This window comes from Heptranchias perlo, chromosome 12, assembly GCF_035084215.1.
Source record: "Heptranchias perlo isolate sHepPer1 chromosome 12, sHepPer1.hap1, whole genome shotgun sequence".
Taxonomy (NCBI): Eukaryota; Metazoa; Chordata; class Chondrichthyes; order Hexanchiformes; family Hexanchidae; genus Heptranchias; species Heptranchias perlo.
Window position 1 is genome coordinate 23,128,826 of NC_090336.1, and position 12,905 is coordinate 23,141,730.

A 12,905-nucleotide genomic window follows, 5' to 3' on the forward strand; every position below is an offset into this window, starting at 1 on the left:
CCTACCACCATCCTCAATATTGAAATCAATACTAATTGCACCATTTTGTACTTGAAACTCATTCTTACTCAGGACATTAGAAGTGTGGAATTCCTTACCATCTCTGTCTTCCCTTCCTCCTAAAATCTACAAGCTTTTAAAAACCAAGCTTGGTATTACCCAGCCTCTATTTCCTGATTTGCCTCCTAGTCTTTTCAACCTTCCTGTACAACAGGCCCTGGTTATTCTTCTGGGTGTCTGAATATTTCATTTTAAAGTTCTCTAATGTTGGATAAACACTGTCCATTGTCTGGAGCCTGACACAGTCCCTATGATTGTGAAACGCTGATGGTCATTCAGGAATGAGTTCTGAGTGGGAGGAGTGCAATTCCAGAAATCATAAGGTGGGCAGTCAGTCTATCTGGCATTCCAACAAATCATCGTGTAAGTATGTTCTGTAGTTGTGGTGTGTGAGTGTTCAGATCTAAAAGGGCAGGACAGCGAACCTCTGGGTACCTTGGCATGTAGGTGCTGCGGAACTCCACGCTCCAGTCAAAGCATCGCAGGTTAGAGATGAGGGTCCAACAAGCTTAAGTCTGGCATGACATTCAAAATGGACAGATGTTTTACAAAAGAAGAAGTGTGCTCTTTCCACCTTGGGCACTTCTCCGCAAGGAGTTTCTGTGGAAAACAGCAAGGTACAACTTTAACAAACTACTCGGCATCCTTTGGATGCTGGGGTAAACAGAATCAGAACAGAGCACCAGAGGGCTTAAGTTATTGTGATTTGTATCAACCATTTCTTTGTCATGTGGCTGCGCTGGTAATTCAGTTCCTCCAGGGGATCAATTATTTAAATGCTTCATGATGGTAAACCTATACAAATGTCGTGATATCTGTAAATCTGGTGACGTCAAGGTGACAGCGGTCAACTCTAAGAATTAGAGCCCCTCCTCTAGCTCACTCTTGTTTTGTTTCAATAACTGCGACAAAACAATCCCAGCTCAGGCGGTAAATGAGTCAGCTGGTGTGGAACGTGCAGGCCAGGTCCAGATTTCAGCCAGGAGGGACGCTATAACTGGTCTCAGCACCCTATAGAGGGGGGAAAAAATCAGTCTGTGTTTTTTCTCCTGGAAAATGTGCATGTGTAGATGTTTGGTGAGGAGATAATTGGACTTAGCAGTGATGCCATTCAAGGTGGAATATCTTATTGCTAGCCACTGTACAGCTCACACATGGGTGAAGTACTGGTATAAGCACCAGGAATCCATGGAACTGTCCTCCACCCAGAGTCAACGGGGAAATGGGGGGTAACACATTGGCCCCCTGTTATACGTACTGCCAGATATTGAAGTCAGTGGAACGGAATATGGGGGTGGGGGGGACGTCTAACGAGCGACTGATACAATACCGCCCGTTTTGCATTGCCGCCCAAGACCAATTTCTACCCCAACGTCTTAAGGGAGAGGATCGGAGTAAATTGGGAAAATCATTAGCCGCAGTGCCTGAATTTCTGATGTGTGTTACCGGCAGGTGAGGCTCCCTCCCGGCAGCGCGAATGTGGAAATCGACCCCCACTGTGTACAATGTGCGAGTTACACAGTGGGGCCTTTCCTTTGTTTATTTTTAAGGATCCTGGTGATGAAAGTGTTTGTGAGGTAAGCCCATCCACTGCTGAGATGTGATTCTGGTATAAATGTGCATTGCTAATGAATTTAAATACCAGGCGATGGGATAGGGAGAACTCCAAGAGGATCGTTTCTCACTAATAATCTTTTTTATAAACCACCAGTTTGGCCAACTATTTCTCTTACTATGGGAGGATGGAACAATCTCATTGCTTTGGTCACTTTGCTGTATATTCAGAAATACTGATGGGATCTGCAAATCTAATGTCTATATAGTTACTGCTCTCCCTAACTGTCACCAGGAATGTTTTTTGAGTAGGCTGTCCAGAAATTTAAAAAATGTAAACCAGACATGAAAAGATTTTTAAAATAAAAGACAATTTTCTACTTAATTCAGTGCCTCCTGATGTGGACGCATCAAATACTGAGGTTAGAATAGAGTATTCAATGCATTTTCATCATCAGGAAAGCAAACATAAGAACTCAAGCCATCATCCCACCTCCTGCCTTGTCCTGATCTCACTCCCTACTCTGCCTCTATCCCTCCCCCTACCTTCTCCTGATCTCACTCCCTACTCTGCCTCTATCCCACCCTCTGCCTTCTTATATCACTCCCTACTCTGCCTCTATCCCATCCCCTGCCTTGTCCTGATCTCACTCCCTACTCTGCCTCTATCCCTCCCCCTACCTTCTCCTGATCTCACTCCCTACTCTGCCTCTATCCCACCCTCTGCCTTCTTATATCACTCCCTACTCTGCCTCTATCCCATCCCCTGCCTTGTCCTGATCTCACTCCCTACTCTGCCTCTATCCCTCCCCCTACCTTATCCTGATCTCACTCCCTACTCTGCCTCTATCCCTCCCCCTACCTTCTCCTGATCTCACTCCCTACTCTGCCTCTATCCCACCCTCTGCCTTCTTATATCACTCCCTACTCTGCCTCTATCCCATCCCCTGCCTTGTCCTGATCTCACTCCCTACTCTGCCTCTATCCCACCCCCTGCCTTGTTCTGATCTCACTCCCTACTCTGCCTCTATCCCATCCCCTACCTTGTCCGGATCTTACTCCCTGCCCTCCCTCTATCTTACCCCCTGCACTACCCTGGCCTCTCCTCCTATCCTGCCCCAATCCCATCCTCTGCTTTCTTCTATCCAACCCTTGCTCTGCCCTGATCCCACCCTTCCCCTCCCCCATTCCATCTCTGTGCCTCACCTAAGTCCTGCTCCCTGTCTGGTTTAGAATTGGCAAATGGTGGCTACCTACCTGTGACCTCTTTCCAGGGAGACAGATTGAGTGAGGGGATTGCAGAGCTGTTACAGAGTAGAAAGTCGCTGGGATATTGGTTCCGTGTGAACACGTCTACTGGGATTCTCTGAATCCTAGTGTTGTCACATAGGATTCTGGACAATGTGACTTTGCTCAGCTCTTCTCTCTGCTGGCTGGTAAACACTCCTTCATTTTCCCACCAAAACCTAATGAGAAAAATGCAGCACAGTCAGGTCCAGGCCTCAGATAAGGTACTTTTTTGGGTGTTGTAAGTAGTGTTCGTTGATGTCTCCGTGTTGATGATTGTGTACGATGGTGGAAGAAAAGGAGTCCTCTCTTCCCTAGTGTTGTAGTGAGTCATACAGACCTAGGTCATAGGTTTGATTCCCTTTTTGTGCTGAGTTAGCTGATCTCAGCCTGGATGGTAGTGGGGTGCTACAATCAGCTTCAATATCCCTAAGGCGGGGAGAAAAAACTTGGCCGTAGTCCCGCTGGAAGGGGCGTGGATTTTAGGTGAGGACAAGATCGGGCTCAGATGTGATGTTGCCCGTGCCGAAATAGCTTGCTAGCGTTCACTGTTTATGCTCAGTGGTGAAGAATGGCCACTTGTGCAAGGTACCAGAGGGTGCTCAGTCCGTATGGAATGTACACGGACAGTTGTTTTAAGAAAGGTGGAGAGGAAATTGGAAAAGAAAACATGAAATGTTTTGGAAAAATTTATGCAGCAGCATGAAGTTGCCTGAACGTGGCTTCATTTGAATAGAGTTTTCCAGGTGGCTGTAGCCAGCTGTTCCTGGAGCTTAACTTGTCTCACAAGTGCCCCATTGGGATGACACTGACACTTTAAGCCCAACCTAAAAGAGTTGCATCCCCTCCCCATTAAACCCCTAATACACTAAATTGGTCATCTCACTCAGAGAGGCCAGAATATGGCTGATGTGGGAAGTCGAAAAATGTCACATAAGTGCAGTATTGGCACACTCTTCTCCGATTGGGATTGAGATTCTTTGTTGGAACCTTTACTCTGCATCTGCTTGTGCTGTACATGATCTGGGAATGCTTGATGCTGACACTGGGTGCCAGAAATGGAAAGTGCTCCATTCTTTAACACTAACATCCTGCATCTTGATAGGCTCCAGGTAACACTTTCCAGAAGTTTGAGTATGAAAACACACATTTGTGAAGCCAGCATTCAATGCTTACCATGACTGGGTTGTAAAGAGGTAACTAGCTTCACACTTCTATCTGGTGGAGCCTTCAATAGGGTATGGTGTGTGTCCGTGTTGTGGTCAGGAAAGTATTGGCAATGAACTCATACATGTTATAGTTAGTTGTGCTGCTCACTTATGCATCTTTTGACGAGCTCCTGGTACCTGCTTTCTGCCTAGTGAGGGCTCAAACCTGCACTTGCCAGTTACCTAATAGTCAACCAGTGAATATCCTTCTGGGGATGAGGACCGTAATCCGGGTCTCTTTGGGACAGAAGTGGTTCCTAGATAACACACAGGTTCCAGTCTCCCATCACCAATCAATCGATTGTAATAGACTCAATAATCTAATGAGCTGAGCCAGGCAGATCTGCAGTATTCCGAGGGACTATTGATGACTGATCAGTGAGCCTGCCTCTTTAATAATCGGACCTAGAGGGGTAGATGTGGCTCACACGTTTAATGAATAGGGAATGCGCACTCTCTTCCTGTAGGGACACACCCCGATGACCCAAATCCAGGGAGCTTGGGCACCCTCAGGTGTGTCTGTCACTGAGAGTTGGGATTCTTCCCGTAAACTTCCAGTAATCATGGAAATCAATGCCCTAATGGGTAGGGTGGTCCTTGTCAGAAATAGCAGATGCGCTGTGCAGAGTTTTAGCTGGTTAAACTCCTGCACACACCTGGAGGTCCCTAAAACATGGGTCTTGCCAACCTATACCTTAAGATTTCTGGATTTAGGGAAGTGGGGTATGCCCCTATTGGGAGAGTATGTGTAGTCTGGATTAAGCACCTTAAACTCTACATTTATAGAGTTTGGAGACTGTTCAGTATGGTGATGGACTACTGTGTGTGTGAGGCCAAAAAACATTGATGAGCACAAAATGCTGTTGGGGTTAGATGAAGTAGGCTCATGTGGAGCATAAACACTGGCATGGACCAGTTGGGCCGGATGGCCTGTTTCTGTGCTGTAAATTCTATGTAAAATTCACAAAAACTTCCGTGCAGGGAGTCTCTGACCCATTAAAACTAAACCATCTGGATACAGATGCAGACCGTCATGGCCAAAGGCAGGGAATTTCCTCACGTACCTGTCTCCATCCCTCAGGACCCAGAATTGTTTTCCGAGAAGGCAAGCCAGGAGTTCCCCGACTCGAGCTTTGGGCAGTAATGGCTCTGCTATTGCGCCAATCCACACATCTATGTTGTCGGGTGTCTTGTACACTGACAGTAGCTTTTTGGCCAAGTATGTGCTGTTAAGTATTTTTATTAATTCAGATAAATTCCTGGCTTCCTGCAGTCCGCAGAACCGTCTCCAGGCACTGTAACCTACATAGGGAAAAAAAGAATGTTCAAACTATTCTTTGAAAAGAAATTACAGTCATATGCATAGCTTTGGAAATCATTGTAGATATCTATAATTTGTGAGATCAGTATACAATTTGCATGGTGCTAATGGAAGAATACATTTCTACCCAGCTGTACGCGTTGAGATGCTGCAGGCTTGAGGGTAAGGGCTGTTTGGTTGTTTGTTGCACTGAGGGGTATAGGGTGGTTCGACTGGGTTAAAGCATTATCGTGCACTGGGCGACGGGTAGGCTTCTGATGGGACTTATGTCTATTAAAGTGCTACTTGGTATTCTTCTCCTGGCTGACCGTTTGAGCGTTGGAAGGTGGGGTTTATGTATTGTAGGCTCCAGGAAGGCATCCCAGACTGCCTGTATTCTTCCTAGCTGCAATCGGAGTCTCTATATTGCCTGCTCCATCGCTATTTCATCCACATTTGGTTGTGGGGGGAGAAGAGGAAGAGGAAGGAGGGGAGTGGGGAGATGTCCTGTCACAATGTGAGGATACATCTTCATGCAGCTAGCAGTCGGAGTTACATTAGCCTGTGAAGTATGGTGGGAGATGGTTGACCTGCTGTCCTATAAATTGATCCCCCAGGCTTGAGGCTGGGTCTACAGGGACTGCAAGGCACAAAACAACATATTATTTGGCTTTGGCATTATCATTGTTTCACCCGTTGTAAGATAATTTTCTACCCCATGTAAGTCCTTTGCACTTCTTGCTTGAAGGAAGGGTAAACAACCTTCAAGTCTTCATTCATGGTTTCTCCGGTTGGGAATGTTGAGTGAGCCGGTACTGTTCTTCCCTTGCTCTCCAGCAAAAGGCAGCAAGGAATGGTATTGGGAGGCAGGGCTTTTCCAGCTTCCAAACAGCAAGAGAAAGAACCTTATTAAAATAGAACTATTTAATAAATCTCAATCACTCTGAGTTACTACCTTGTTCGCAATTCAGATTATGCATTATCCTATATGTAACACACCCTAGCTATTTATTATTGTAACTGGTTGCTGGAAAATTACATAGAAGTTACAAAACAGAAACAGACTGTTTGACCCAACCAGATTGTGTTAATGTTTATCCTCCACACGAGCAGTAGTCTGAATCCCATGTGCCTGTTCTGTTCCCATATCCCTTTATTCACTTTCTCTTCAACCACTTATCTAACCTATTCTTAAATGTTGACATGGGAGGTAATTTTAACGCCCAAGAACAGGTGGGTGAGAGTTGGAAATAGTTGTTTTTTGGGTTGGGACCGCAACCCGCTTCCACTTGCAGGTTTAACGAGGGCTCATAAAAGTACAGGCTCCCCAGTGGGAATGCAAAGTCAGAAAAATTTTCGGTCGTGACCCAAAAAACAACTTTTTAACTTCCCACCCGCACCCAACCCACCTGTTCTTGGGGGTTAAAATGGCCTCTGCCTCAATCACTAACTCCAGTGTTGCATTCCACAACCTCTCAACCCTTTGTATAAAAAAAAAGGTTTCTCCTGCTGTCTGTCCTTGATTTCGTACATTTAATCTTAAATCTATGTCCCCTCGTTCTAGACCCCTCAATATTTTGAAACATTCTGTTGATATCTACTGTCCCATCCCTTTATGATTTTAAACACATCTATCAAATCGCCCCATAATCTCCACTGTTCCAACAAAAACAACCCCAATCAGATCAACCATGATCTCATTAAATGGCAAAGCAGGCTCGAGGGGCCGAATGGCCTACTGCTGCTCCTATCTCTTATGGTCTTATGGTCAATTATATTTCTTCATATTGTATTTCCTCATACCAGACAGCACCCTAATAAATCTGTGCTGTATTCTCCCTATTGCCTCAACATCCTTCCTAAATGTGTAGCCCAAAACTTCACGTAGTACTTCAACTGTGGTCTTGCTCAGGTTTTATGTAGATTCACCATTACATCTCTATGTCTATATTCTATCCTTCTTGCTATAAAACTCATTATTCCATTGGCTTTTTTAATAGCCTTATTCACTTGAGGTGCTGCTATTAAGGCCTCAAGGAATAATAGTGGCTGAGACTGACTCTCTTTTTGATTTCTTCCCTCCCTGTTGTGGAACAGCTTCTTCCTGCTAAGTGCACGAGATCATCCCCTCTTTCCACCCCCCCCCCCCCCCCAACACAACCTGCCACCCCATGGTAAATGGCCAAAACCACAAAAAGGGAAAGTGGTAAAAGTAGTGATTTTTGGCTTCTGTTCTGGCAGCCATGTTGTATTTAGAAACGATGGAAAGGTAGTTATTGACCATAGAGCTGAGTGTAAAACAAACCAGGAGCTTTGGGTGTTGAGAGAAAAAACAATCACACATTAAATCATTGTTACACTTTCTATTGAGTGTTGCAATCCCAACCAATGTGTTACTTGAGGATCACTCTCCGAACTATTACAACAAACTGAAACCACTGAGTGATGGGATGTAGGCCTGCACCTGTGACTCTCGTACAGTGAGCCCCTAACTTAAATCACTCCAATGTGGGCTGTTGTCAAGTGGAGACTAGGCGCTTCCCCATAGGAAGAGGAGAATAATTTATCAAGATCAAGAAGTTCTGCTCACAGTATGCAGTAGAATATGATGCACGGAGCAAAGTAGGAACCAGTTGTGACAGTAAGGGGTGAATCACTCAGCAGGGTGATTCTTAAGGAATGGTGCGATTTTTGCAGGTTCTGTAATAAGAATGTGATTGTAATTTTCCAGTGGCCCGGACCCATAATGCATTGCGTTGTGCAATGAGCGGAGTTTAGTGCCAGTTGGAGTCCTATCCATTTAACACCTGAGGACCCTAATCAAGCCACCTAGGCCCCTTACTCTGGAATTCTCTTTCTAAACCCTTCTGCCTCTCCACCTCCTTCTCGTCTTTTATGGCCCTCTTTAAAACTCAACTAATTGACCAAACGTTTGGTCACCCGTCCGAATATCTTCATCTTTAGCTCAGTGTTCATTTATTTCTTACACCACTGTGAAGCACCTTGAGATGTTTTTTCTACGTTAAAGGTGCTATATATACAATGTTTTGTTGTAAACGGAGCTCTACTCGCCCCTGCATGTTATGGAAATGTCCCTACTTTTCTCGGATCAGTTTTTATAGCCGTAGCATAAAACCTCAGTACCATACCAAATCTCAAGCCTTCACTTGAAGCATGGGAGTCACATTACTTTACAACTGAGCAGTGGTCACTCACTGGGGAGTCCCAGTGGAGCACGAGAAGTTAGAATCTCTGCTGATTTTAATCTGCAAATATGGATAAGCAGACACTGGATCTAAAACATCGAGGGGGTTATATTGGATAACCCCTGAAAACGGGCGCTGTGATCGTGGTGTGCGATTAACCCACGCCCATTGGTTGCGATGCAGGCATCACGGAACATTTGTGCTGCCTGACTATTTCTATGATTGCTGCGTGCAGTCAGCGCTACCTGCGCTGTTGATTGGCTGCACGCAACAACAGGGGGTCCTGATATCTGGAATGGCTAGCACTACTTAAAGGCAGCCTGCATCTCTTAAAGGGGAGGTGCTCTGTGGCAGGAAGTGGTGTGAGAAGTGATTCCTGGGCTGTGATAGTTGGAAGAATGGCTGGGCCTGCGAGCGAGCGTGCACCAAGGTTCTCTGATGACGCACTGGAGGCCTTGTGCAAGAGGTGGACAGAAGGCAGGGCACCCTATATCCGCAGGGGACAGGAGGCCCTCCAGACATATGCTCAAGAGGCAGTGGGAGGAAGTTAGCAGACGAGATCAATGCCAGGAGCATAGTGCCAAGAACATGGATGCAGTGCAGGAAGAAGTTCAATGATTTGACACGTGAGGTCAACTTTCAAATGGCATATCCTACCAACTGCACCACTAGTATCATGCTGTACACCATCCCGCCCCCACCCCCATCACTCACCTAACAACAAACTCTTTCAATCTGTACTCAGCACTTCAAATCAGATGCTTCGTCTCACCGTCACACATCATCACTGTTGCAAGTTGCACACCCACAACTCACAGGTTACACACACTGGCATCCATTCAACCATGACAGCCACATCACCCAAACAATTTGCAGGACACTCACTGACACATGTCCCTCTTTCTTGCAGGAGAAGGTGGCGCATAACAGGAGGCAGTGGCTCCATGGAACATGAACCTGCTGACCTCTTTCAGGATGACAGCATTCCTGCTCCCACTCCGCCAGTGCCCTTGTTGCCTGTCAGCCAGCCAGCCCACTCCTTCTAGAGTATTGAAACTTGATCCAAGTATAGGAAACCTCCAAAAACACATACAAATGCACCAGCAACCAACCTGTAACTCCTGCATGATCCCTTTAAATATCGCTGGTGAGGGCTCCTTCATGCCCTTTTAAGTCATGTTCAGCTGTGTGAGGTTAAGACAGTGCGTTGGCTGGAGTGTGGAGTTCCAAAATAGCAGCGGTCCCTTTAAATAGGTGTTGCACACTGATTCGCGTCATAATCTCCCCACTCAACATGCTGCTGGCATTTGTTAGGCGTGCACACGCAAACACCTTTACCAAGATGGTGTCCTGCGCACTTCATGTTGGAAGTGTGCGCGTGCATCTCTGACGCCATTTTCAGGGCTTAGGTGTCTGCATAGCACCTATAAAATGGGTGCTACCCGATTTCACCCCCTGACTGTCTCTGTAAAAGGCGAATGCTTGCCATATATTTTTCAAATAACAGAGACCTTAGAAATAGTTGGTCCATTGCCGCAACAGTTTGTACCAAGATGCTTGGTATTCAGATTCCAGGTTTGATCTCTGGTCCGTATTAAATCAGCTCATCTCGACTGGAGCTGTAAGTGAGATGCTACAGCTGGCCATGTCCCTGAGCTAAACAAGGGGGAAGAATATCAGCCAGAGTCTCCACCTGCGATTGGTATCCAGCAACTGCTGGAAAATACATTTATGTGGATGCTGGGTTAGAACAGGATCAGGCTTCACCATGATTCCTCCCTCTACACCTTCCTATGGTCCATGTATGAAGAATGGTCACTTTAGCAAAGTACTAGAAGGCTTCTGGTTCCCATGGAACTGTATCCCAGCACATGTCACTTTTTTTTTAGGAGGGGAGGAAAGGGGGAAGAATTGGAGGGATGGGGAAACACATATACTCGCATTAACTGCACATAGATCCCAGCTATAGATACAGATCAGCTTGAACTTCCAACTCATGCCTTTATCTCCCACATTTACAATAGCCTATGATGATATCAAGTTTGGACATGTAGGATCACACAGCCCAACACCTAAACAATATACCAAAATGGACTGGAATGCTGGATAAATATTGACGTTGCTTTGCAATGTCACTGAAGAGTAATGAACCTGTTCCTGCCCTCGTGTACCCTGTTCGTGTGCCGATACTCACTCGGTAGCCCGTGATCCCTCCCTCGCTGGAGGTTCAGTGCCGCCAGGTCCAATGCTAAGGATTCCTTAGGCTGAAACAACTTTTCCGTCAGCTCTTCTGGCATCATCTGTGTTTGTGTTTGAAGTTTGGCAGAGTTTAGTATAACTCCTCGGACGATGGGGTCAATTCCTCCTGCAAAACAACACAATAACCTGGGTTAGAGTAGGGGAGAATGTGAGTGATGATGAAACATAGGGGCGAATTTTCACTTTTTTTACTGCTGGCCGGAAAACAGGCGGTAGCATTTCACACAACGCCCGATACAGATCAGGAAAGTCACCGGTTCAATCCCTGTTCTATTCTGAATAGGCTCATCTCAGCTGAAATAGGTGTAATAATTTGCTTCAATGTCTCAGGCCCAAGGAGGGGGAAAAAAACATCAGCCAAGCTTCCTGCTGCTGATTGCAATCTAATGAACCCTGTTGGAAAGTGTAAGTTTAAACGCTGGATGGGGAGAGGATTGCACCTGGCCGACTGACGCTCACTGTTCGGCCTTACAGATGAAGCATGGTAGTATAAGTAATGAGCCACAAGGCTGGCAACACGTGTCGAACTAAGTACCAGGAAGAGGAGGGGTAAGTGTAAAAACGGACTTTAACAATGTTGGCCTTCATTGCAAGAGGATTTGAGTACAGGAGCAGGGATGTCTTACTGCAGTTATACAGGGCCTTGGTGAGACCACACCTGGAGTATTGTGTGCAGTTTTGGTCTCCTTATCTGAGGAAGGATGTCCTTGCCATGGAGGGAGTGCAATGAAGGTTTACCAGACTGATTCCTGGGATGGCAGGACTGACGTATGAGGAGAGATTGGGTTGACTAGGCCTATATTCACTAGAGTTTAGAAGAATGAGAGGTGATCTCATTGAAACATATAAAATTCTAACAGGATTAGATAGACTAGATGCTGGGAGGATGTTCCTGATGGCTGGGGAGTCCAGAACCAGGGGTCACAGTCTCAGGATATGGGGTAGGCCATTTAGAACCGAGATGAGGAGAAATTTCTTCACTCAGAGGGTGGTGAACCTGTGGAATTCTCTACCACAGAAGGCAGTGGAGGCCAAGTCATTAGATGTATTCAAGAAGGAGATAGATATATTTCTGAATGCTAAAGGGATCAAGGGATATGGGGAAAAAGCGGGAACAGGATACTGAGTCAGACGATCAGCCATGATAATTTTGAATGGCGGAGCAAGCCCGAAGGGCCGAATGGCCTACTCTTGCTCCTAGTTTCTATGTTTCTATGTTTTCCTCTAAGTGTATTGGCCCAATGATAGATGAACTCATTATTATAGTTATGTTGCATATCTTGAAATGGGCAGCACTGCTCTTACCTTCTTCTATAATTCTCCAAGGAGAGAAGAACGACTTGTGCAGAGAGATGCTGGGGTAGGCAGGATTCTCTCTGTAATTCTCATCCAGCCGGAACAGTATCGGGTGGATGGTAACGTGTGCAAAGCGAAACGCTGCTGTGGCGAATACATTGGAAATCCGGGGGTCAACTGTTTCATCAAAGCCCTTGTAGGGAGGCAGGTGCAGCTTTGTGGCATCTGGCCCAAGGATTTTAGGTACATAATCCTTCCAGTTTATAATCTGTGTGGAGAGGAAGGGAAGTTCTGGTCACATCTCTTTTTCCTCAAGCCATTTACCAGCACAAAACTATATGTATGCTTAAAACAAAAATGGCTTCTCGATAGCATTCGCCTTGACCTGAATTTGAGCTGATGTCAGTCTCTGCTGGCAGTAATCTATATCCCCATTTATAATGATCTGGATCTTTGCTTGTACCCTTAGTTCTCTATTTCTCCATCTTCATTTGCACTGCTGTAGATCCCTGTTATCGCTGATCTTGATATTTTGCCATTGATTTAGGTCTACATTGGTTCTAACCTAGAGACCGTTGGTACAAATTTCCATCACTGCTTGTATTAATTTAAATTCGTGTTTACATTGATTTGCTGTTCAATTTTCAGTGGCCTAGATCTCAGTTTGCATTGGTGTAGATCTCTGTTGGCACAGACATAGACTCTTGTTGGTACTGTCCCAGCTCTCCCTTGGCA

General features: G+C 45.7%; 1 protein-coding gene across 1 annotated transcript in view; it reads right to left on the bottom strand.

The window, feature by feature from the left end:
- Positions 1-12,905, bottom strand: part of LOC137327776 (eosinophil peroxidase-like) — a 38,396-nt gene that overhangs the window by 2,819 nt on the left and 22,672 nt on the right. The window contains exons 10-14 of the mRNA XM_067993583.1: positions 12,180-12,438; positions 10,810-10,980; positions 5,174-5,411; positions 2,872-3,080; positions 496-660 (exon numbers count right to left, since the gene is read on the bottom strand). Coding sequence (XP_067849684.1) covers positions 496-660; positions 2,872-3,080; positions 5,174-5,411; positions 10,810-10,980; positions 12,180-12,438 — 1,042 coding nt within the window. The remainder of the gene's footprint in view (positions 1-495; positions 661-2,871; positions 3,081-5,173; positions 5,412-10,809; positions 10,981-12,179; positions 12,439-12,905) is intronic.